Below are 25,383 nucleotides of genomic sequence, written 5' to 3'. Positions count from 1 at the left end.
GGCAGCGAAGTAAAAAATCGGGAGGTTGTAACACCGCCTACGGTTCCGTGTGCTTAAAAAAAATAAATAAATTATCTGCTGTTTGAAATCACCAGGGGAGGAAGATAATAGTAGGGGGAAATGGTAGTTTAAATTCACAAGAAAAGGAGATTTTAAAGTATTTTCTCCTTTCATCCATGTGGTTCATCATCAGCCCCTTTTCTTGAGAATGAATAAACTATTTTTCCCATCCTTTGGAAGGGGTGGGTGGCGAAGCACGAAAGATAATCATGTTGCTATCTGCACGCGTTACTACGTATTTAATATAATTTGTTGTATCTTCATTGGCAAGTGCCCTAAGGACAGATATTACCCTTTCTTCCATGTCGTTGTTGGTGCTTGGCTGTGCAGCAAATATACATATATCTCTTTCTCTCTTCTTTGCATACTGCGAGTCGTATAACCCGAAAACGAAGACGCAAAATATTGTATTATCACATTTCTAGCTAATAACATGCAGTACCTTTACGATGATACGGTACAACCTTTGCGCTTCTTCACGAAGATTGTGATGCGTTGCGTTAACGACGCGTTGGACTACGCAACAGCACCCCAACGCCATATACGCGAGATTACCAAAACATGTGATATCCGACTCGCCAACGAAGCTCCACCTCAAATTCAGGTTCCAGTGGAAGTTTTGAGTACTTTCGCATTACCGAAGCTGATTGTACCTGTCGAATATCCGTCCCCACCCAACAGCCCTGCGGGAGTGTCAACCAAGATTAGTGCCGTCTTTGCTAACAGCGGTGCGCTGGTTTTCGGCTACATCGATGGCCACGTGACGCTTGCCGGTGGTTACTTAACGTGTGTTGAAGGGGACCCCAATTCCAGCTCTGTAGAGCGCGGACAATTCGAATCGACAGAAGTTGTAGCTTTAGATCCTGGCGGTGGGCCCGTGGTGGCGCTTGACGCCGTAATCGTTTCAAACATGGAGTGGGCCGTGGCCGTGGGCTACCGTAGAAGTGTTTTTGTACTACTAGTGACCCTGAAGAGGGGCGAGTGCTACTCCATTTCGCGTCGGCGGAGGTACCAACAGCAGGTGGTGGAAATTGCATGTGAAAGCTTTCCCATGCTAGAAACTGTTAGCTCTCTGAAACTATCACATAACGCTGCACACATTTCAGTGTGCTACAATAACGATTCGCGAGTGACGATTATATCGGTTCCACCATTAAAGATCCCACGGGATACTGATTCGGAGGAAGTGTCTCGTGTCGTTTTGGGCGCCTCAGCACGTGTTGCGTACGCCGAGGGAGCCTTTGGCGGCGGGGGTGTTCGCATTTTCTACATCCCTGATCTGTCACGACAGGGAGTTTCGTTTGGGGTTAAAACTCAGTCACTAGGAACCTTTAGTAACTGCGCATCAGCGAACAACCTAAGGAATTCAACCACCGGGAGTTTTGCCATGCCACCGGCGTCCGGGGACTCATCGTTCAGCAGGCACTGCATACTGGGGTTACTGCTGTGGGTAGGTAGTACTGCTTTCTCCCGCTGTCCTCTGCGTCCCTCTAGGAGTGGTACAGAGGGGAAACCGGCCGTGTTGGCAGCTGTTGATGCTATAGGGACAGAAAGCAATGTTGAAAGGCTTGCTGCTTCTGCTTCCAAGTCCAAAGGAACACCGCGAACGTCAGAGAGACATACTAGGAGAGGCCGGTCGCGCGCTTCGAGCACTGTAAACATCCCGGGGGATCATCTTTCACTTCCCAGCAGCCACAAAAACCTACTTCCTAGTGTCATTGTCGCTGCAGAAGTGGCCGCTGGGGACAGATCTCTGGTTGCTGTGGTGTGTGAGAACAGTTGTGTGTATTTCATGGATGCCAGAGGCATTGCCTCTGTGTGCAACATCGGGTCACCATCGTATTGTCAAAGCCCGTGCGAGCTAGGAGTGACACCCTATATTTCTGATGGTGGTCATGGTCACGTGCCATCAGTCACAGTAGCGCTCAAGACAAAAGGCTGCACTACGTTGGCACATGTGAGAGGACCGCATTTAGCAAATTTAATGAATTGTGCGACCGCTAATTCCATACATGAGGTCGATGGTTTGCGTGTAACAGTTCCACTAGGTGACCTCCCACTCTTGTTGCTTATTTGTGAAGACGCCACTTACCTATGGGATGTGCACTACAACCGTGTTGTCGCCAAGATAGACGACTTGCCACCGTTGCAGCAGGTCGTTACATACGAGTTGAGGCCAACGAGCCAAACATCTGGTTTGTATCAGGGGTTGACAAAACAACAGCAGCTGCAGCGTCAACAACAACAGCAGCAACAACAGCAAAAGCCCCCGTATGAGGAGCAGGAAAAAGAAGAAGTGTTTTGCGCCGTATTCACTGACAACGCTGTGTGGTGGCCCACCACAAACGGGTCTGTGGCGTGCTTGACCGTGAATGGATTGTTACGTAGCCTCTACCCTACATTGATTAAGTACTTTCCTCAAATGACACCGTATGCATTGGCCCAAGTGCTGGAGCGCTTAGCGCCGCGTTATCGTCAAAATGAGGAACACATCGCTGCCCTGGAGCTGCCCGCAGAGGCACCCTGTCATATGGGCGCGGGTAATGTATTGAGCAACACCCTTTCATCAGGGATGGTTTTCCCCTTAGCTGCCCGATTTCGTTCCATCCAGCTCTCGAATTCAGCGCTTGGTCTCGAGGCAGCGGCCACACAATTTCTTGAGGGAGCGTGTAACTCATCAGCTCAGAGCAAGGAAGAAGTGGCACGCCTAATGAACGCTGCACATTAATACGGTATGATTCGGCACTTTACGAAATGTTGAACCTGAAGTTGAATGGAAAGGCCCATTCACCCCTTGTTCATTCGTTGTTTACTCATGTATAGACTCTTTGTCCCCCTTCTTACGGTTCTTTGATCATGCAAACTACACTATACATCACAAGCTGTTTCATAGAAACGTCTCTCCCTGCGGTTATGCATTTGTACACCTGTGTCATCGAAAGGCGATGTTTCTTCCTTTTTGACTGTTTTTTGTTTTCCTTGTTTATTCGTAGTTGTAGCGTTTTGCTTCGGTTTTTGCCATCCAGAACACTTGCACCAAGAGAAAGCTTAATAGCTTTCCCCCGTTCCCTCGCAGTCGCTCATCTAACGAGTACTTCCACCATAGCAAAATAAACTACATAGTGACGTAAAGGTTTGGAGTGAGGACTCTCTATACTCCCTGTTGTCGGTATTTTGTTTCCATCATTTGCCGTTGCCTTCGCAGTTCCGGGCGTTCTCCCGCCGTGCTTCAGCTCCCTTTCTCTACCTGCATACATAAATAAATATTTGTTTATTTGTTTGTGTGTGTGTGTGTGTGTGTGAGGTGGGGGGACTATTAGTGTTGGATGTTACGACGGCTAGCTGCGTTTAGGCCACTGCGGGCAGTAGGGAATTCAGTATTTGCTGTTCCTCTTGGCGCTATTGGTTTCCGTTCTCAGGATTTTAGTACGAGCAACGGTGGGAATGACAGAAAGAACAGTAACAGCGGCACTAGCACCCATTTTGACATACAGGATGTCGATGCCGATCGCTTAACGCATCGCTATTGGGATGATGTGGATTCACCTTATGATGTTGAGATAATAGAACTGGTAGAGGAGTTGGGTCCAGATATTTATGGTAGCATTTACCCGGAGGATCGCCCTTTGCTCTCGCAGGAATTTCTTAAGGTTTAACCATCCATATATAGACGTATACACGGACAGATGGCACAGTACAGAATGAAGGAATAAATGAATAGTTGTAAGAGGGAATACAGGAAAGGGGAGCGTAACGAGTGGATTTGCCCTAATGCTCATCGATGTTAAATCATGAAGGCTCCCATAGATTACCAACACCCCGTGTGCGCAAATACACATGGCGGGCGTTTGGAGACAAGATGAGATGAAGCCGTCGGATGCTGAGAGACATCTTTCATGCATGTCGGGTGCTCAAAATATAGCGACTGTAGCAGCTGTTTTGATGCTTTGAGAGTAAAAGGGATGTGGGATTGATAATGAATTCACAGTTAAGGTTAGACGTCCCGGGGATGCGGTGCCGGTGCGGTCCGTTGATACGGGGAAAATGTAATATAAGGAAAGAGTTGCTCTGTCACATATCTATTTTAATATTGTCCATTCTTTTTATTGTTTTTTTTTGAAGGTAAAATGCAGGGGCAGAAACCTTAATTTATTGTTTTTTTTTTTTTTAAGGGAAAAGGTAAGGAGATGGGAGAAAGGGGGAAAAATAAAGAGCCGTACCTAACACGTATGGCTGAGTTTCCTCTTCTGTTTGTTTTTTTCTTTCTTTCGTGACTATTTCGGATCGCAGTTTATGTTTGCCGAGGCAAGCGGATGCTTTCATCACGCCTTTCTTGGCGCCATTACTGGTGTTTGTTGCCCGTCGCCGTGTGGATAATACTGATGAAATGCTGTTCCTGTTAAGTACAGCTAATGTGTTTGTTTGGTCGTGTTAGTGTGAAGAAGAAAGAAAAGGAATCATGATGCCTATTTTTTCGGTTTCGCTATCCTTTTTATTATTATTGGTGGTGCTTCGTTACCACAAGTTCCCGGTTCATGATGTGGTCCTCATGCGGATTCCCATTCAATGCGTGGAGTCTTTCACATAGATTTGAGTACACACTTCCTGCTGCATTTGTTTTTATTTTTTTTTTCCGGCTTCCGACAACTTGAGGAACCGTATCGACAGGGGAAGAGGATTGAATGGATGAGCAATTGTTTTTCTCCTGCAAAACTCAGAAATGCATCGTTAGAATTTATTAGAACGTGGCAAATAGGCAGCAAGGGAAGAAATTAACAAAAAAAGAAAAAGACACAAATTGTTTTGGTGTTAATGTGTATATGTATTGATAGCTTGCATTCATCAACTACTTTTTTTTCTTTTCCTCTCATATATGTGCTACAAGCACAGTGTGCTTGGTACAGTCAGTAGGGCTTCGGACAACATCAACAAAAAGAAGTAATAGCAAGGGAAGGAAAAGGAAAGGTGGAGTTCCATTCGCCTCCATCCTTCCTTTTTCAATCTTTTTGTTTTTCTTCCCATACCTGCCGAGTAACAATATATGTTGCGGTCACGTATCCCATGTGTTGTTGTAACGTTGGTTCAGTGCCGAGCAATGCATGGGAAACCTACGCAATCCCATAAAGTTCGCACGCAACACAGCCGCCGCTGGTGGACGCAGTCGAAGGCGCGGCACCTCACAGCAATGCCTCATGATGAATGTAAGTCACGGCCGCACTTTCCCGCTTATAATGAAGATGTGGACCGCCCCATGGTTGTGCCACCTGATGCAATCTGTTTTAACTGTGACAAACCCATTGACGCGGGAGATGTCAATAGCTACGTGTGGATACCTGCTGGTAACGCAACAGTGCCTACGCCGCAGGGGTACTTTTTTCACTTCGGTTGTTTCAAGTGCAACCGATGTAAATACAGGCTCGGACACAACAAGTTCTACTCAAAAGATGGCAAAGCATGGTGCATCCCATGCGCCCTCGGGAGGGACGTGCGGGTTCCCACGCGTCGTTGGCACACATCATACGTTAACACGCACCGTACGGGATCTCGCCTAACGGGACACTTTTTTCCACGGCACAGTCATCAAATGGAGTTTTTGTTCGACCCAAACAGTTAGTCGATTTGGGTACGGCTACATGTGAACGAAATCTGTGCTTTCCGTTCTTTCTGTGTGTGGGTACGAGGTTGGGGGCCCTTATCGTGTTGTCGCTGACGTGCGCGCGAACGAATTACCCGTGGTTTATTGCTTCTCCTCTTTTCTTTTATCTTTTAAATGTTTGTTGGCTTTCACTGCATTTCTTCCCTCTCCCTTTTAATTGTTGTTTGTTATTACTTCTCTATGGTGGGAATTGCGGTTACACCCGCTGAACAGCGCCTTTTCAATAGGAAAAGGGAATAGCAGTGGCGAAACGAGTTCATCTGACGGCCACCAGACTCCGTTGCTGAGCTGTGCGAGGCTGCGACGCAACTTCGCAACCTGACGTCATTAATAACCATTAATTGTTGGAAAGTGAAGAGTGAAAACAACACCATAAGGAAGCGAAGAAACAAAGCAGTGTGTCGCTAAGCACATATAATATACATAGATATACAAATATATATATATATATATATATATCGTAGATTCGTATGGAGCGTCTGAAAAATTTCGTACACTCCGTTGTCGGTTGTGATGCACACATTGAGTATCCGTGTTGTGTTCTTGGCACGATCCAAAGGGAGCCTCAGCAGTTGGACGAGCACCTTGAGAATTCCTTTTACCTCTTCACCTACCGCAGGTATTTCGATCCTCTTCCTTATTCTACGCTTACGTCAGACAAGGGATGGGGTTGCCTGGCACGCGCTACGCAAATGCTTTTGGCTTGCAGTCTGCGGAGACACAGCGCACAAGACTGTAAGTTACAATACTTCGCCGATTTGGATGATGAACAAGTAGCACCTTTTTCATTACACTGCATGGTGCGCCACATACTGAAGCAAGGTGAGTCGCTCCGACCCGTCTACTGGGCACCAAGTCAGGGATGTGAGGCTATTAGTGGTTGCGTTAAAAGAGCAACGGAAAGGGGAATTCTTTCGAGTCCACTTAGTGTTGTCATTACAGTGGCTGGTGCTGTTCCTGCAGAAGAGGTAAGTTGCCATCTGAAGGAGTCGCGAAACGTTCTTATACTCGCGCCCTTACGTTGTGGTGCAAGCCGTTACATGAGTCAAAAAATGTTTCTTTCACTGGAGCATCTGTTGCTTGCACCGGAGAGTGTTGGAATGGTGGGCGGTGTCCCTAACCGTGGGTATTATATCATCGGTACTGGAGCACAGGAATTATTGCTTTATTTGGATCCTCACTGCAAGACACAAGATGCTTTGTTGTCGAGTGAGCCAGGCGAAACGGGGGTTGTGAAGCCAACATCGAGTAACTTACGGTCTGTTCCATATGGTCAAGTGGACACTTCATTTTTTTTAGGGTTCTTTGTTGATTCCCAATCGCGTTGGGAAAGTCTTCAAAAGCGAATCGAAGGACTTTCAAAGCAGAAACTGCATCCGATAGTGTCTGTGTATCGTGGTGGACCCCATACCCCAGTGGATTCATTAGTAATGGAGTGGCCAACTGAACCATGAGTGTTTGTGCTGGTCGGTTTTGACTGTAGTTGTTTACGTTTTAGTCTTTCTTTACTGTTGCTGGGACCTGCTTTTTCTTTCTTTCTCTTTTGCTTTTTTCCCTCTCTGCTGTGTCAAGTGAAAATATGATGACGGTGGTATCCATGGAGATTTTGTGAATGACCGATCATTTTAGGAAATGGTTGTCAAATCATTCAGCTTCGTCATAGAGGTTTTTTTAATTCGTCTTCTTTTGTTGTGTTCGTTCGTTGTAAACGATTATTTCTATGAGTGTTAATAGTTGTATCGACTTTTTTTCTTTTTTGGAGGATGTGCTGTCTGTAGCATTACAGCTGCCGTGACAGCGGAGGTCTCTCTCCTGTGTTGTTGTATTTTCTTCCTTTTTTGAAGAAAAAAAAAGAAATTCCTTTTCCGTTTCTATCACCGCGACAGCGGCCAACCGGAGAGTGGTGAACTCAAGGGGAATTTTGCGCATGGAAGAGGTTATAACTTTTTGCCACTTTCAATAAACTCCTGAACCATATGTTACACACGGTGGTTTGTGATTATCTTGCGACTATCAATCGGGTGCATAGGTTGACTGCTATTATCACAATAATTATCGCTATTGCCATCGGCATTTTTATAGTCCGCTGGAACTCTTGAGTGTTTAAGTCTACCCCGCTACTCACCTCCTTTTTGAAAATAAAAAAAAATAATGGGCTTCCTAACTGTTCATCCCACATGTCATGTGTACACACGCGCTCATATCTGCATGTGACGGGACTCATACAACAAAAAAAAACTTCATAAAAAACTTTGTTAGGTTTATAGTGCCAGCAGAGCAGATGCGGCGCTGGTTGGTGGCTTCAATGGCGCCGCAGCTCCATCAGTTATTGCAACCCGTGCGGCGTTGCCATCATCCACTGCGCATCCCATCTGTGCAACTTGCAGCGCCGCGTTCTCATACACATGAGGACATAGCATACGCCTCTTGTCCAGCCTGTAGCCGCGTCGTTCATATGTGCGATATGCTCACACACCTTATAACGGCCCACCGTGAGCTTGACCAAACGCATTGCCGCAAAATGTGCACAGAACGACTTGCCTTGTACGAGCGGGTAATTGGCGTTCCTCTGAAGAAATCCGAACTAACGTCATCTGGGCGCCGCGTCCTGGATTTTTTGCCAACTGTGTTGCCGACAGGTTACATGTGTAATTGGTGTGATCGCCGCAGTGATGTGTACGCAACGCGAGATAAATTTCTTAAACATGTTGCCGACGTGCATACCGATATTGATTTAGAGGAGGTGGAGCCGCACGTCCCCTTGCCGCCACGTGGAGTAGTTGTGGAAAAAAGCAATGGGGATGGGGGACCGCAACCGACGCGGCGCCTGAATGGTGTCGTAGCTGTGGCTGAGAAGAGTGAACCGATTAATGCAGTCCCCCGAATTCTCGGCATCTCCCTTCCTCGGGGTGTTGATAGACCACTGAAAGCAACAGCGCAGTTCAGCGACACAGAGTTTCCGTGTGAGTTGTGTAACCGCACGTTCAACAGTGAAATTGATCTTTTGCAGCACCTTGAAACACGACACCCCGATGGGACTGCAGAGGGGCCCGCAGGTGTTGACTCCGCCGCCATCGCTGATGTGGCGCAATTTTCCGCAAAGGAAGCAACTACGGGTGGAGACCAGCGTGTGCACGTGATTTGTGATTTATGCGTGTCATCATCGAAAGTTTACAAAATGCCGTCTGCTTTGTTTTCGCACATTCGCTTTAAACACCCCAACGAAGACGCCGCATTTCATGTTGAACGCCTCATCCGCGAGCAGAAGACGGTCTCATCATTCGTTTGCACGGTTTGCCAGAAGGCTTTCGCTTCCGCTGCTGCATTGGATGGACACTTTAATAGCAAGCATGCGGAACAAGGAGAAGCACAAAATGTGGTTGGGCGGGTGACGGCAAATAATTGTTGGTGGTGCCACGATTGCGAAAAGGGTTTCTCTTCAGCAAAGGGGCTGCACGGGCACATGCAAAATAAGCACGGCTTATCTTCACAAACTCATCCATGTCCTGCATGTAAGCGTGTCTTCGCCGATATTTATTCGCTCGAAGAGCACCTGAGTCTTCAACACAAGACAATCCGACTATCGGATATTGGACTACTGACGCATGTAAAGTGCTCGACATGTGAGCGCTTTTTTCTTAGTCACGAGGACCTGCACCGTCATGCGGTAAAGCACCACAAAAAGGACCCCCGCGCTCCCGCCCAACCATTTGAAGCCCCGACTTCGGCATCTCATGTCGCGGCCTCAACGAGTGCAGCAGTGCCTTCTGAGGTGGAGGCAACGGCATCACCACAAGGCCCTCGTAAGGTCAAAAAAAGAAAGAAAACTACGGAGGTAAGTGAGGTGACGTCGTAAACGTACTCTTTGGGGAGGAAACGCAACTGCCGTTTTGTTCGTTGAATAATGGATGCAGGTCATATATATATATATATTTACGGTTGTTGTTGTTTTTATTTTTTCCTCTCCTGAGATAGCGGTGGTCATCACGGTTACAAAGTGTACGGTAATGTGGAATATTTATATTTCCATCATATTACACACTGTTTAACGAGCCGTTATTTACGTGTGGAGGAGGTGCATTAAAGGGGAAGGGTGCGGTGGTGGGATGAACAAACGCAATCAACACCTGCGACAGCTGTTGCGCTCTAGTGACCGGGATATTTACAACCTCTTCACCATTGTGGCTTCCTCCTGGATTAATTACACAATTATATGCCGAAGGACAATCACATGTTAAAGGCCTCTGTTCGATTTATGGTGCTGTTGTTGTTGTTGGACAAGGGAAAGGGACGTACTGTGGCTGTTGCGGTCGGTGCAGTTCTTTTCCCATTTTTTTTTTACCTCCATCCCAAACAAAATATAATAATAAACACAAAAGTGGTTATGAGTTATCTCTGTTGGATATGACCTTATTGTTTGCTTGCGTTACCTTCTACGGGGTGGCAATCGCTGTTTTTTTTTTCTTCCTTCCTTGTCTATTTTCCACCAGTAGTGACCGTAAATTGGAGGAAATAGGGGTTTGAAGAAACGCGCGGTAGGGGTTGCCGACATCACCTGTCGGTGAGGATAAGTAGTAGGGAACAAAGGAAAAGGATTGAACCAACCCGAAACTTCAGAGATATTACTATTTTCTTCATTTTGATCTTGTATCTTCTTTTGCTTTGGGCAGCCCGCGTGGCGGTTGAAAGGGTAGCAGGTAAAAAAATCTATATATTTTTTGTTGTTGTTGGGAAGCGGTCAGCTGAGACACGTGGCGGACGCGTGCGGCGGGGGATTTCCCTCTTCCCGCCACCGTTGTTTTTTTTCTTTTTCGCTTCGCTCCCAATCACTGCGGCCTCTGGTGCTGCACTGGGTATTGGCAGCGTATAAATGAGCGTTCCGTGGAAGGTTCGAGGTAGCGTTCAAGCATTTGTTGGTATTGTCAATGCGATTGAGTTCGACCCCGATGTGGAACTTTTATGGGTCGGGGACAGTTTTGGTCGCTTGATGAGTTTCACCACGCAGAGTCAAACGGATACTCTTTCGTGGGCGGTGTATTCCTCATTTGCCGCATCCACAAGGCCTATCTTTGGGATCTTTTTCCTAAGGATGGGCAATGAGACGGTAGGAATGGTGGCAGACCATGATGTTATTCGGGGTTACAAACGAGGCGGTGCGCAGTGCATGTATTGCCCTCTTCCACCACAGTCACAGGACCATATTGAACTTTTTCAGGCAAACGGCGATACAGGTGTGGTGAGTATCGTTGGTGATGTTGGACTAACGCGAATGTCCATCAGCGACGGAACCGCGTGTAATCACGTAACCGTTCCCCTCATGGAAGGCAAGGTGGTGTCGTTGAGACAGACAAGCAAGTGGGTTATTACAGGCGCCACGTCAGGCGGCATCGTGGTACGAGATGCAAACGAACTTCAGGTGGTTGCTTCCATACCGTCGTCTCGCAACCGTGTGCTCGCCATGGACGCAGACGACGAAACGGTCATTGCTGCCGTGGTGGAGCGGAATATGACGAGTAGCGTTCGTGTGTATGATGTACGGAAGATGGCTGAACCGCTCAACACCATTAATGGTATACCGTCAGACAGTATTTCGCAAGTTCGTCGTTATCGTGACCCTTTTGGTGTGTTGCCCGACCGTGCTTTCGTGTTGACTTCACGCGGGTTTCACATTGTCCAGATGGATCAAACAACACCCGTCTACAGCTCAAGTGGATTGTTTGACGACGCCTGCACCTCGGTGAGCGTATCGCCCAACGCAATGTGCGCTGCAATAGGGAACGATAAGGGTCACTTCATGGCTCTTGGCCATCCAGCAACACGTGAGGACTACGTCATGTCTCGATTCGTACAACCGAAGCGCCCTGTTAACCCCGTCTTTACAGCGCGCTGGGAAGATAAGGAAGGTGACACGTTTGCGTTCTTCGACGAGTCTGTACCTGTTGAGGAACTCGCCTCCAACTGGCCACCGGAAAACTACATGATCTTACAAGTGGCTCCTTCGACGTGTTGTGTCAACGGGGAGTCGTGGACTTATGAGCCCAATCGATGGGGCCTCCGGCGCTCTGATTCATATCTCCCTGACCCAAGAGACAAACTCGCACCACTCCTTCCGAATCCATATCCGTATAATTTAATGTTGGGGAACGATCCTGCAGCGGTGCAGCACTTGCTATTGGAACTGAACAAGGAGAAGAAGCGGCGGCAGAGCACCTTTCGCGGAGGGGTTGCCGACAACTACGTGCCGCAAGATGCCGCTAACCTCGTGTGTTATGGGTCACATCAGCGATTCGAGTGGGAAAAGTACAATAGGATTCCGAAGGTTGTTGTTGGGCTCGATAATAGTTTTCCTGAGTGCTGGATTACAACATTGCTTCAGTCTCTGTACCTGTGTCACCCGAAGGAATTCCCTGTCCGTAGGGTGGTCGTGCATCATATTTGTGCGAAGGAGTATTGCATCGCCTGTGAAATTGCATTCGTGTTTTCTAACATGATGATGACTTCAGTAGCTGGTCTTAATCCCATTGTACAAGTGGGGAATCTCATCCGTACTATGTACAGGTGTCCTTCCGCTGCCCCACTTTTCGAGCCAATAAAATCCCGTGATGAAGCGGTGAAGCGGATGCACATGGCGCAACTGGTGTTGCTCGAAGCATTACATCGTGGTCTGCAGGACGAGAAGGAGTATCCATTTATGAACCATAAGCAACCTTGTGGAGATTTTGACAAGTCGATAGCTAGTCTTTTTGGTACGGAGTTTTCATCTGGTGGTAAAGTTCATGTGGAACCTCGGTTCTATTGGGATGTTCCGGCGTCTGCTATCAAGGTCAATGAGGGACTGCAGCACTTATTGAAGCAACTGGAGGGGCACAACAGTAACGTACAAATAAAGCGCCTTCCACCCATCATCGTACTGCGACTGAACCCTGAGGGAGGAACACTAAAACCACCCAGGTGTCTCCGCATCTCGCGTGATGCAAAAGATGACTCCAATTATTTACTTTGCAGCAATATCATCCACCTTTCCAATGACGCAGATGACCCGGGGAACTTCGTTAGCCACCAGCGCGTTGAGGATGATCGTTTCAGCCTTGTCAACGACTATCTCGTAACAAAGTCAGATGATGAACAAAAGTTGGAGGTATCCATGCCTGCCCTACGTTCGCACCGTGCGGTTGTTTCGTTTTATGCCCTTGACAAATTGTCCACACCACTGTACAGCGCAGAGGATGGTGAGCGACCACCAAATATGTTTGAGACGTTGGGTCCACTACTAATAAATGATGTTCTGGCAAGGCCCCTGCAACGTAATCCTTCGATACAGCGTTTCAAGTCGCCACTGAGATCCCATCTCGACATCAAGCCAGAGGACCTTGTTGCTCTTGATGCGGAGTATGTGGTACTTGATTGGAACAAGCGTCAATGTGTTACGGATTCACCCGGTAACTTGGCACAACAGCGACACATGGCACTCGCACGACTGAGCTGCGTACTGAGCAGTGCTCCAGGCGACGAACGAACGATTGTGGATGACTACGTTCACACTCCGGAAGCAATTTTGGACTACGTGAACTCAGTACAGTGGCATCCACCCAGGCGATCTTGACCCACTGGAGTCATCCAAGTGTCTTACAAGCCTCAAGGCAACTTATCTTAAACTGCGGGCTTTGGTGGACCGTTCAGTGACATTTGTTGGTCATGGTCTACATCAGGACTTCCGTGTTTGTAATATTGCGGTTCCTCCGAATCAGATGATTGATACGCTCACGCTCTTTCACAGACCTGGGGGCAGATATTTGTCGTTGCGTTTCCTGGCCTATCATGTACTGGGTGAGCGTGTGCAAGAAGGTGAACACGACTCTGTAGAGGATGCCCGAACGTCTCTTCGCCTCTATCGCAAATATCAGCAATTGAAGGAAGAGGGAAAGTTTGACACGGTGTTGGATAAGTTACTGGCAACCGGTGTGGAAACCAGCTGGTACGTTCCTGAAGGGCGGGACTCTTTTAGTTCACCACTTCTTGAACCCGTCCACACCCCAACGCCACCACCGTTCCTTGACGTATCACGGGATGGGGGGAGTGGGAACACTGCTGCTTCTGTTACTGTGCCGGTGGCGCGAGGTTGCTAAAGGAAATTGTAGCAGCGTCGGGAACAAAATAAGACAAGGTGAATAAATAGCCGAGAGCAAGAAAAAAAAAGAGGGGGTATTTTGTTGAAAGCTGATTCTTGTGTTGGGTCAATGTGTCGAGGGGGGTTTGTCGTTGTGTGGACTCTTCTTGGCCTTCCTTTTTTCAAAAAAAAAATGTTTGTATCCCTTAGCCTTGAGCGTTGTATGGTGACATTGCGCGTCCTTTGTGTTTGTGTGCGCGTATGCACGTGAAGATTAGTGGGGGGGGGGCACGTGCAAGTGAGTGCGGCACGTGGAGTTCATGGAGTTGCGGGTGCTGAGAAAGGAAGGTGGTGAGAGAATGTATACAAATCTGTGCGTACAATATATATATATATATATTGTACGCACGTGTGAGTGCTTTGAAGTGTTCTGTTGTTTCAGCCGCTCTTTGCAACATCTCTGCTCCCACTTCCACTGTTTGTGCATGTGTGTCTTTTCGTAGACTATCCCCGTTTCCAGTAGGCTACAGGAACGGCTGAAAGGAGAACTTCCCTTCACTGAACACTACTACTGTTTTTTTTGTATTCTCTTCCCTTTTTTGTCCTTTTCTCTTTATCTCCTCCGGCCAAACTGGTCGTTCGGCCGGTTGTTTTCGTTCGTAAATTTACACTCTTGTGGCATTTTTTTTTTTTGGTTAGCTTCCCCAGCAAATAAAGAAATTTAACAACAAACACAACTCGTCCGTCGGGGAGCGAGTGCGTGAGGGGAAAAGATAGATAAAGAGAGCAGGGTTAAAAGTTCACATTAGAGAGGGAAAGCGCGGAGAAATAAAGGTAAAGAGTGCACTAATACTTATTACATTACTTATACCAACAAGTAGATTATTTGCATAATTACTTTAGAGCCTCTCGGGTGGGTGCAACGCTATACAAACGCGCACCAGGAACCAAGAAGTAGGCGAACAAAACCAAAGAAAAGAGAGAAAAGACGCAAAAGTGACTAGTAGAAGACAAACGAAAAAGAAGAAAAGACAAGTGTTAGGACAAACAAACAAACAGCAATTGTGTTTGTAAGTAGAAAAGTGAAAGACAAGGGAAAGTTAGTAGGCTAACGAAAGCGGGATGTCGAGCAATCGCATGTTTGCCGATGTGCCAACGTATCGCCGTGGGTACGTCTCGCCTTCTGGTGTGAAGGTGTTGTACAGCAAAGACTGGGCGAAGCACCATCCACTCGAGGGCGACGGGCTGAGGCCACAACTTTACCTTCATTTGTGGAAGAAGAATAAAGGCAGTGAGAGCCGCCTGAAGAATGTGCGCTTACCCGACACGGTGGTGTACGAACACAATTTCCCGCGAGCATGGTACACATACGACGCCGAAGCGCGTGAGATTAACAAACATCCGGGAAAGATGCTGGACGCCCAATCCATCTACCAACATTTCAGCCGGCCCACAGCAGGGTATGAGATTGTGGCACAATTCCTCACCACTTGCCCTGTGGACGACCCAGAATCCCTCACACCAAATGGAGAACTGATCTCTTACTCGGAAATCTTCACTGCCGAGACGCTCCGTGAATTTCTCTTTAATAAATCACGAAAGCCCGACGGCATCCTGCAGAAGTTTGTGCCTCCAAAGGGCGAGACGACGATGCGGCGCAACGCGCAGCTACAGGTATCTTGGTCACCACTCATGGCGGTAGTGTACAAACGAACAAACAAGTACAGACTAGACGATCATCGCGTGCCCGTTCATATGCGCGCTGCAACTTTTGACGGCGATAATCACCTGAGTGAACTATCCCTTGTTGCCGACGAAACAAAGGGTCGTTTAGACCTCCTTTGTCGGGAGGTGGTTGACCATGTGTATTTTACTGACCGCAAGTTGATCACCCGAATGGTATTGCATTTCCGTATAGATGATGATAACCGACCGTGGTTACTCTGGTGCAGCTCCCTGCGTGTGTCTGGTGATAGCTTAAATCCACGTACCGTCCGCATTCCAGTCACACTCACCATGCGCGTGGAGATGCTGAACAATGGTTCCTCTACAAAAGATCGGATAAAGAAACGGCAGGATCGGCAGAGGCATCTGCTCATTATGGATACAGAGCTGTACGAGCTTTCGCGTGACAATGATCTTGGCCATCAATGTAACGCCTCGCACGTGCGCGAGGCCAAGCGCCTTGGGCTTTCACCAAAGAAATTACCCAAGACAGGAAACAACCTTAAGGTTCCGTTGAGACATCCCCTCAGGCCCGCAATGACCTACTTCGCAGACACACTACTGGAGGATGCTTTGAGGAACCTGGAAATAAACTCCGGCCTCCCGTCCCCGACACTCGCTCAGCAGGAGCTTGATGCCATGGCACAGAAACATGCGGGCGCCTCACTGGAAGATAAACCGGAGGATCGTGTCAAGAATGAATTAACTGCAATGGCCCTTGACGCGTGGTATCAGGTGTATTCCTCCACACTCTCTGAGAGACCACATGAGATGCCAACACAACTGGTGGAACTATCGGATCCACTTATGGTTGTTCTGAAACCGGAAGAGTTCAGGAACCTTCTTGATATTCTCGGACTGGAGCCCACCGCCAAAGCTTCTGCCGCTCCTGTTTCAGGTGAAGGTGGTGCAGAAACTGGGCAGGCAGGTGGTGATCCCCCAACGAACACGTTTCGTGTTAAACTGGGGCTACTTCGCCCTGGTAAGAGACTTGACAGACCGCTTAGCAACGCAGAGCGCGATGTGAGAAATTTTTTTGATGATATTTTCTCCGAACGGGGTGAGGAGATCGTGCAGAGGTGCCTCTCTGAAGAGAAATGGATTTGGTGAGAGGCTGTGCGAACCTCCGTAGCCGACCCGTACACATGTTCAAAAAGTTGATTCGTTTCTTACTTTCCTTTTGCCATGTCGCACACCTCCTGACGGGATTGGCGTACATGTAGAAATTCACGACCGCCCAACGCCAGGAGGAAAAGGCATACATTCTTGTTATATTATCCCACGCACACATATTCCTTCGTCTCTTTTTTTTTTTTTCCTTCCTTCCTTCACTTTCCTCGCCTTGGTGGAGAAACTCCGGTTGCATCAACGGCGCAAGCGACGAAAAGTGCATGAGGAGGCGAGGGGTTATATGAATTGTTGTTGCGTCCCCATTCCCCTCTTTTCCTTTTAGTCGTGCCCTCTTCATAATGTTGGGTTATTGTGAGCGGCCGCGCTAACGTGCAAAAGTGTTACCGATTGAGGGAAAGCAACGTCAATATATACATATATATATGTGTGTGTGTTTTCTGCGTTCACATGTGTGTGCGTAACAATTCAAACCCTGTCTTGTCTACCACATCCATTCTCTTTTCTTTTACCCTCGTGTTCTTGCCTTTCTTCTACTCTTTGTTTTATGGTGCGGGAAGTGTAAGGGAATAAAGCAGGGGATGGGTGACACACTATTTTATTAGTCGAAGACAACACAAAAAGCTCAAGCGTACCTCCACTAAGACGTGTATGACAGAGTAACTGCCTTGAACGCGTGTGACGTGCGTCATGTCCAATGGAAAGAAACAAGTGAATACCATGTAATCGCAAGTGACTTTTTTCTTCTGTTGCTTTTTACTGTCCCTTTTGCGTTTAAAAAAAAAATCGATAAAAACGAAAAAAAGGTGATGAAAGGAGCCATGCATAGTGTAACCAAATCATGAGAAGTTGTGAGGGAGGGTTGGTTGGAATTGCGATATATCCGACAGGGGACAACCTTTCGTATTCCTAACATCGTTGTGTTGTTTCTTCTTTTGTTCTTCTGTTCTTTTCCTTGTGCTTACAAGTTGAAACGACTATAACCTGTCCTCAAATAACGCGTTGCAGTCGGTGCTAATGTAGATGATTCACAACTCTTCTGAGGATTTGCTGTCCAACAGGTAAAAAAAAAATGAAATACGAATGCAGTGCGTAAGAGTACGACACTTTCTGAAACTCCACTTGATGTTTTAATGGAGGGAGTACCGCTGCATGTACTCAGGGATAGCACCGAGAGTACATGGCGGAATGATGGTTCACACTCCGTCTTTGCCCAGGGTTTGTTTGGAGTTTGTTTTGTTAGAGATGATGCTGGGCCTTAATCTGTTACACTGTGCGATGTACGCCGCAAACCCTTTTCTCTCTATTCCTTGCTTTATTCCCTTCCTCTTGTGGGTCAACGGGGTTCTGAGGAAATACTGCTGCGCCGCCGAAAGCGTGCAAACACATCCATAAACACATATTATTGCAACACAAAAAAACGTATTTCAGACCAAATAATAAGAGAAGAGATATCACAGCAGAAGACATCTCAACACCATGAAGAATCCATCACTTTCATCACTTTGCATAACCTTGGCTCTGATTACTTCCTTCATTCCAGCGGCTGTTGATGGATGGTGGGATTTCGGCCATATGGTTGTCGCTGAAATAGCCCGACGTAACCTTGACAATGATGTAGCCAGGGTGGTTGAGACATATATACAACACTTGAGCGAAAGCGGGCCGTTCCCGAATATTCCCGATTTCGTTCAAAGTGCCTGTTGGCCAGATGATTTGAAGCGTTACCGCATGGGTGCCATGGACGGTTGGCACTATACGGCCAATATGTACATTAGGGATGGCTTTAAACCGAACGTAACTCTTAAACAAAAGTCCGATGTTGTAAGTGTTATCAACGGTTTGTCGAAGGCACTAAGACGGACAGATACTCCCATATATGTGCGATCCTTTGCCCTTGCCCATCTCGTACATTACTATGGTGATATTCATCAACCTCTGCATACGACTTCGCAGGTTTCCGCTGATTATCCGGAAGGAGATCAGGGTGGCAATTTGGTGCATGTGGATTTCAGAGGGGTCCCAATGAAGCTCCATGCCGTGTGGGATTCCATTTGCCGGGGTCCTTCAGAGTCATTGGAGCGGCCCCTCAACATAATAGATTACATAAGATTGAAGAGTTTTGCCACTAAACTGATTGCAACGTACAAATTTTCACAAAAGGAGAAGGAACAAACCAACCCAGTTGTCATGTCAAGGGAGGGTTTCGAGTTAGCAAAGAAAGTGGCGTACGCTAATGTTGTAAATGGAACTGAATTGTCAGAGGAGTATATTAGTGCATGCAAGGAGATGGCTGAAAAGCGCATAACGCTCGCAGGTTACCGTTTGGCCACACATCTCAATACCGTGCTGAGAGTGCGAGGGGAAAAACGAGAAGCGAATCCGGACTATGTAGGAGGTGATGAGCATCTGTTTGCTGAAGACCAGTGAGGCAGTCGTAATTTGTGCGTTATATTTTGTAAAGAAAAAGTTGCGTAAGCACTTGCTATGTTTGTTTAATGCTTTTTTCTGTCTTGCGCTTTGTTGTTCTCTGGTTTGTGAAGGATATGGTGGAATCGAAACCGTTGGTACATCTCACGTTATCTGCTGCGGGGCACACCAGATACGGTATTTGTGACCGTTCTCGGGGTTTCCTGTTGCTGTCCTCTTGGCTTCGTTGTTCAGGTTTCCTGCCTATGTTGCCTTCTCCTCTCTGCTGTGATGTGCAGTGCCGTGGTGGGCCTTTTGGTGACGCTCTCCGAATTGTGGAGATTGCTGGATCCCGTAGATTTCATGTACAAATGCCATCGTCACGTTAGGAGTGTGGCTCAATTTTTGCGCTTGTCTATTGAAGCCAACTTCCATATAAATATTCGTTTGCTCCAATCACCCCCCACTATAAAAGTTATGCTAATATAACCTGTTGTAGTTGTAATGGGGCTTGCCTTTTTGTGGTTGTTTTACCTTTATCTATTCGTTCATCGTCAACGCAAATACTTACGCCCCCTAACCCTTGGTTCTTTGTCTTGTGTCTCACCAATGTGATACTGTTCGTAGAAAACCAATCAGGGTGAATACAAACCGACCGTAGTAGGTGTTCACACGAATAAAAACTACAGATACAATTTATACAGTTTTCCGTAAGCGCTTGACAAAGAGGAAAAGTGGGAAATACCTCGAAAAGGGAAGACATCTCAACACCATGAAGAATCCATCACTTTCATCACTTTGCATAACCTTGGCTCTGATTACTTCCTTCATTCCAGCGGCTGTTGATGGGTGGTGGGATTTCGGCCATATGGTTGTTGCTGAAATAGCCCGACGTAACCTTGACAATGATGTAGCCAGGGTGGTTGAGACATATATACAACACTTGAGCGAAAGCGGGCCGTTCCCGAATATTCCCGATTTCGTTCAAAGTGCCTGTTGGCCAGATGATTTGAAGCGTTACCGCATGGGTGCCATGGACGGTTGGCACTATACGGCCAATATGTACATTAGGGATGGCTTTAAACCGAACGTAACTCTTAAACAAAAGTCCGATGTTGTAAGTGTTATCAACGGTTTGTCGAAGGCACTAAGACGGACAGATACTCCCATATATGTGCGATCCTTTGCCCTTGCCCATCTCGTACATTACTATGGTGATATTCATCAACCTCTGCATACGACTTCGCAGGTTTCCGCTGATTATCCGGAAGGAGATCAGGGTGGCAATTTGGTGCATGTGGATTTCAGAGGGGTCCCAATGAAGCTCCATGCCGTGTGGGATTCCATTTGCCGGGGTCCTTCAGAGTCATTGGAGCGGCCCCTTAATACGGAGGATTACTCTAAAGTTAGAGATTTTGCCACTAAACTGATTGCAACGTACAAATTTTCAGAAGGCGAGAAAAAGAAAACTGGCGCCACCGCAATATCGAAGGAGGGCTCTAATTTTGCAAAGAAAGTGGCGTACGCTAATGTTGTTAATGGAACTGAATTGTCAGAGGAGTATATTAGTGCATGCAAGGAGATGGCTGAAAAGCGCATAACGCTCGCAGGTTACCGTTTGGCCACACACCTCAACACCGTGCTCCGAAAGAAGGGGAAATAACTAGACGATCCCGTGGGGAAATGTTTTATTTTTTTAAACATGGGCATCGGCTGATGGCTCATAGAGGACAGGTAAATTTCCCCTACTTGTGATGTGTTTGTCTCCGCCCACGTCCGCTGGTTTATTTTTCTAACGCAATATTCTACTAGCGGCAGTAGTCACTTAAACTCCCCTTTGTTCCTGTTACCCTTGTTAGATATGGATGGACTTAATGTGTGTAACGTATATGAACCATACATCAAATTATTCGTTATTTTTTCCCCTAAGATTAACTGTTCTTATCGATATTTTTTTTAAAAACCTTCCAGTGCTTATGGTCTTGTTTCGTGTGTTCTTTTAATAACACTCTGCGCTGTTAGGCCTAAGTTCTGCTGGTGTGATCCCTCGCCGCGCTACTCCCCTCTCCCCCCCCCGCTGCGCAATAATGCGCGGGACTGTGAGTTGGTGGTGGATAATGATACTCTGCAAGTAATGCAGAATAAATAGAGGACGCGGGTTTAAATGTACAAGCACCACATCAACTGGCAGTGCGACGCTCTTTAACCGTTATATTATGTGAGGCATTTTCACCCATCACACAGACACGGACACGCTTCCTTAGCTTTCAGTTGCTGTTTTTTCAATATCTATCGGTTACGCTACCCTTTATGCGCATTTCTGTGGCTTCTGTATTACATTTCTTCTGTTGTCTTTTTGTGTAGCCTCCCGCTAGCGAGTGCAACAATCATAAGGGTGAAATAACTGTAGGATATATGACCCTTTCATACTTCTAGGCTAAAAATCTGCTGTCTTCAGCGTATCGTTGAGGTGATAGTTAACCATATCTTTACGGTTCCAATGAGGAGGTGCTGTTGCTGATAGTGCACAAATATGTTCACTGCACCTTTTTTTTTCAGATTGGTGGTCCACCGATAGAACTGTAATATGTTGCGGTCTCTTTTCTTCTTTGCTGTCTGAAAAGTAATGGTGATAGCAACGCGTACACACACACACACACATATATATATATATATATATATATATATATGCATGTGCATCTGTATGAACACTCGGGACAAATGCATTTAAGTTACGTCATGATTCAGCTGATCTGTGCGTTTGTCTCAAAGAGTCACAGATAACCAGCACGGTGCAAATGCTGTATTATTTGCCACGAGTATAATCTGCTACTTGCAGGGCGGGTTTTAATTTACATTATTCTTGCCTTCGTGGAAAATGTTTCCCCACCATCACAGATATGAAATTACACCGCAGGGGGCGCTCCCACTAGCGGTGGAAGAAAAAGGAACGAAAGTGGTGTTTTGCTGCTTAACTACTGTTTTTTTTTTGTTGTACGTTACCGACGTAAGAGAACTGGGGTCTGACGCGACGACGATGTTGGTGGCAGTACCGGGGAACCCAGTTGCATTTGTACAACTGGATCATTATTATTATCATTATTTGTACGTGTTTTTTAGCTCGTACACGTCGTGCTTGTGGCCATTTGTCTTCCGTTTTCTTTCACTACCACCACCACCACCGCCACCACCCCTCTTTTTCTTGTATTTGCGAACGCGAAGTGCCAGACAAACATAGGAGTGGAAAAAAAAAACGGGAAATTTCGTCACCTAAAGTGGTGAAACGAAATTTATGCAAACGTCCACTGGCACGACTGGTTATCATGCTTCCTTTGGATTCCGTCCCGTAGGGAAATTTTGTGACCCTGCAATAAGGGTCCGTGGGTATACGGAGCCGCAACTAAGTCACCAACAACATGCGGCAGTTATTCTTTCTGCTTCCACTATCACGGCGTGGTTGCGGCGTCCAATTGAAAAACTGCATGCATTTTACTTTCTCTGTGACGTCCCAGGTGAATCTAGTCGCATTTACGCATCAGACAAACGTGCACATTTCTTTAGGACTCTTTTTGGCATAAAATGGCTTGCAGGTCCATCTAACCTATGGACGATTGCCAGCTACGCGTTTCAGTTGACCGCATTCACAAAGCTTCGCGATTTGATTCCATGTGAAAGCAACACTACTTGTGGTTTTACTGCTGGCTGTTTAACTGGTTTGTTGTACGCGGTTCTCCGTCATCCGTATGAGGTCCTCCTCGCGACAGCAGAGGCAGAGAAGGGTCCAATGAAGTTTGTGGGTGCTTGGGATGTCTTCATGAAGGCGGTGACTGAAAAACCAAATGTGCTTCTCGGCATTTACCGCGGCGTATCTGTAGCAGCCTGTAGTCAAGTGGCGCTGTTAGGCACTACATGGGGTGTGTATAACGCTGTGAGGTATGATGGCGTGTATCACGGGACTCCCGTATTGTTTCTTTACTGTCACGGCGGTGCGCTGCTAGGTAAAATACTGCAGTACCCATTTCTTTCCATACGACAGCAGGTGCGTATTCGGAATCAACACACACGCGGACGGCCGCACACATTCCGTTCTTACATAGTGGAGGTGCGCAGGAAACATGGAATCACCAAAATTTACGATGGTTTTTTCGCTAGCCGCCCGATACTAAATTCCATCCCTGCGGCACTACTGCTGGTGACGTATGATTTATGTTCGAGGCACTTGACGGAGCAGCTTCACCCGGAACTGCGGAAGATGCACGGGGAAGTGAATCAACCATTGTACAGCCCCCATGCAGGTCCGTACGCGGAAACACTTCCAACCTACGAGTTTAAGCGGGGTTGAGGAAAGTTACGCCTGTTTTTTTTTCTCTTTTTTTATTTTGGTGCGTCCACACACTTGGCGAAGGAAAGTCCCTTAAACAGGGCACAACTTTTTTTCGGGGGGGAGGGAAAGGGGGGATGATAAGTTGCCTTCAGTGACTTTGAGTTGGTTTGAGTGGCACCAACGAGCGGTGGTTGGAAAGGCGTACGCTGCTCTACTATGAAGTTGTGTGTTTGTGCGATGGCTCACGGAGCCTAATGCCTTTAATTTGTTAGTTATCACCCTGTTTTTGTTTTTCTTTCTTTACCGCCGACTCACACGCGCGAACCTCGACGGTGGCCGACTCTATTTTTCTGCATTTTTTTTTTTCGCCGACATGTATTTACTCTTCCACATTAGCTCACATTTTCTTAGGTGGTGAGGCTACTTCATTGAGGGAAAGGGAGGCGTCAGCCCATCTCAGACTTTAAGTCGTGCTTTGCTGCTGTGGCTTAACACTTTGACACACTGGCGTGTGTGTGTGTGTGTGTCAGCAGGTAAAGGGATTGAAAAGAGGAGGAAGAACAGTTTTTAAGGGGGGGAAGGAAAAGTGATGGAATTCTTCCGGCGGACGTTTCATGACATCAAGCTCCGTTTACATGTTTCAAAAGTTTGCTCCGAAGCAAGCAAAGCCCCCGCCGTACCGCCGACGGAATGTATGGAGTTGGCGGAGGCACATCCACACTTAGTTGCATCTGTTATCGGTGACGGCCTTGGTAGAACTTCTGGAGCGCATTTATATGGATATTTGGTGTTGTTAGAAGGGCTTGTCAACTCCTGCAGCTCCTCCTTCCATAGCGCCATGGCTCAAGACTGCGTTTTGCAGGAAAATTTAGTTTCATTAGCGATTGGCCGTGCGGAGGGATCAGAGCGGCGTCGGTCCCGGCATCTTGCAAGGTTGACATTGTTGGAGTACTCTCGCATGTTTGCTGACGAACCGGAACTTCAGTCACTTGCGGTACTTGCTCGTAAAGTTGAACAGCGCACTGGCCGTCACCTTCTGCGTGCGATTGTTCTCGAAAACAAATCAGTTCGTTTCGTGGATCCCAGGCCTCAGGATATTGTAGTGTATAGTCCCACAGAAAGTACGGTGGGTACTGCCGCCTCAGCAGATGGGCCAGCAGCATGGCCCTGTCCAATTTGTACATCAGTTAACCGCAGTACAGATGAGACATGTCTTGCATGTGGTGCGGCGAGGTATAGGAATAGTAACACATTTCCACTTGGGAATAAAAGTGCTGTGGTGAACGGCCAGAAGGAAAAGCACACGTGTAGTGATGATGGAGGTGAAGTCAATAATTCAGTGGCTTGTCCAAGTGTTAGTGTGGAGGGAGGTGGGGTGTCTCACGTGTGAATGTTCCATTTTGTATGTTCCTTTTTCCTTTTTTTTTTCCTTTTAATGAAACGAATGCGTGACACACAGGGATTGGGGAAAGTAAGTGAAGAGAGGCTTCAGGAGAGCCGAAACTAAAGGGGGGAAAATTTATATAATGCAAGAGCAATATGAAGCAATTAAAATGAATTATGTACCAAGGTGTTTCTTTGCTCGTATTGTTTAGTTATATCTTCAAATACCCTTTCCAACAACAAATAAAAAAAATGAAAAAAAAAATGTTGGTCTTTACCTTCTGAGAAAAGGTTCGGAGGTTTTTTGTCCCCCCCCCCACCACCACCACATACACACACATTTTTTGCCAGGGGCGTGCGTATAGGAAACGCTGTTCCTATATTCCTTTTTTTTTTCTCCCTCTCTTCTTTTTTTTTTCCTTTTCATTCTTGTCCAGTTTTTTCCCCTCCCCTCTTATGTTAAATGTTGAAGTTTGTTTTTGTTTTTTGTTTTTATTTGGTTCTTTTCTTTTACTTCCCATCAATAGGGAACACATTTACCTAGTTTATTCCACTGCCTTTACTCGCATCAGCAGAAGTGTTTACGTGTTT

The 25,383-nt window shown here is 46.8% G+C and overlaps 10 protein-coding genes and 1 pseudogene across 10 annotated transcripts, besides 8 other annotated features; all 11 read left to right on the top strand.

Annotated features, from left to right (window-relative positions):
* Positions 1-25,383: part of a sequence feature (sequence corresponds to BAC RPCI93-28P18) that runs on past both edges of the window.
* Positions 54-75: a sequence feature (AT_rich).
* On the top strand, positions 494-2,788 carry Tb927.6.1720 (hypothetical protein, conserved; the record flags this gene model as incomplete). Its single annotated transcript, XM_840200.1, has 1 exon — positions 494-2,788. The coding sequence occupies one exon, from the start codon at positions 494-496 to the stop codon at positions 2,786-2,788; it is 2,295 nt and encodes a 764-aa protein (XP_845293.1).
* Positions 2,277-2,323: a microsatellite.
* Positions 3,337-3,362: a microsatellite.
* Tb927.6.1710 (hypothetical protein, conserved) lies at positions 3,387-3,716 on the top strand (the record flags this gene model as incomplete). Its single annotated transcript, XM_840199.1, has 1 exon — positions 3,387-3,716. The coding sequence occupies one exon, from the start codon at positions 3,387-3,389 to the stop codon at positions 3,714-3,716; it is 330 nt and encodes a 109-aa protein (XP_845292.1).
* Tb927.6.1700 (hypothetical protein, conserved) lies at positions 5,102-5,674 on the top strand (the record flags this gene model as incomplete). Its single annotated transcript, XM_840198.1, has 1 exon — positions 5,102-5,674. One exon carries the CDS (start codon positions 5,102-5,104, stop codon positions 5,672-5,674), a length of 573 nt encoding a protein of 190 aa, XP_845291.1.
* Positions 6,129-6,175: a microsatellite.
* Tb927.6.1690 (AUT2/APG4/ATG4 cysteine peptidase, putative) lies at positions 6,187-7,170 on the top strand (the record flags this gene model as incomplete). Its single annotated transcript, XM_840197.1, has 1 exon — positions 6,187-7,170. One exon carries the CDS (start codon positions 6,187-6,189, stop codon positions 7,168-7,170), a length of 984 nt encoding a protein of 327 aa, XP_845290.1.
* Positions 7,899-9,572, top strand: Tb927.6.1680 (zinc finger protein, putative; the record flags this gene model as incomplete). Its single annotated transcript, XM_840196.1, has 1 exon — positions 7,899-9,572. One exon carries the CDS (start codon positions 7,899-7,901, stop codon positions 9,570-9,572), a length of 1,674 nt encoding a protein of 557 aa, XP_845289.1.
* Tb927.6.1670 lies at positions 10,587-13,844 on the top strand (annotated as a pseudogene).
* Positions 14,946-16,658, top strand: Tb927.6.1660 (hypothetical protein, conserved; the record flags this gene model as incomplete). Its single annotated transcript, XM_840195.1, has 1 exon — positions 14,946-16,658. One exon carries the CDS (start codon positions 14,946-14,948, stop codon positions 16,656-16,658), a length of 1,713 nt encoding a protein of 570 aa, XP_845288.1.
* On the top strand, positions 18,156-19,106 carry Tb927.6.1650 (single strand-specific nuclease, putative; the record flags this gene model as incomplete). Its single annotated transcript, XM_840194.1, has 1 exon — positions 18,156-19,106. One exon carries the CDS (start codon positions 18,156-18,158, stop codon positions 19,104-19,106), a length of 951 nt encoding a protein of 316 aa, XP_845287.1.
* Positions 19,858-20,748, top strand: Tb927.6.1640 (single strand-specific nuclease, putative; the record flags this gene model as incomplete). Its single annotated transcript, XM_840193.1, has 1 exon — positions 19,858-20,748. One exon carries the CDS (start codon positions 19,858-19,860, stop codon positions 20,746-20,748), a length of 891 nt encoding a protein of 296 aa, XP_845286.1.
* Positions 21,746-21,775: a microsatellite.
* Positions 22,250-22,277: a microsatellite.
* On the top strand, positions 22,378-23,427 carry Tb927.6.1630 (hypothetical protein, conserved; the record flags this gene model as incomplete). Its single annotated transcript, XM_840192.1, has 1 exon — positions 22,378-23,427. One exon carries the CDS (start codon positions 22,378-22,380, stop codon positions 23,425-23,427), a length of 1,050 nt encoding a protein of 349 aa, XP_845285.1.
* Tb927.6.1620 (hypothetical protein, conserved) lies at positions 23,999-24,799 on the top strand (the record flags this gene model as incomplete). The annotated part of the gene is made up of 1 exon (XM_840191.1): positions 23,999-24,799. The coding sequence occupies one exon, from the start codon at positions 23,999-24,001 to the stop codon at positions 24,797-24,799; it is 801 nt and encodes a 266-aa protein (XP_845284.1).
* Positions 25,175-25,304: a sequence feature (A-rich).

Source organism: Trypanosoma brucei, chromosome 6 (genome assembly GCF_000002445.2).
Source record: "Trypanosoma brucei brucei TREU927 chromosome 6, complete sequence".
Taxonomy (NCBI): domain Eukaryota; phylum Euglenozoa; class Kinetoplastea; order Trypanosomatida; family Trypanosomatidae; genus Trypanosoma; species Trypanosoma brucei.
The sequence above is the reverse complement of the archived record's forward strand: the minus strand, read 5'-3'. Positions and strand labels throughout refer to the sequence as shown.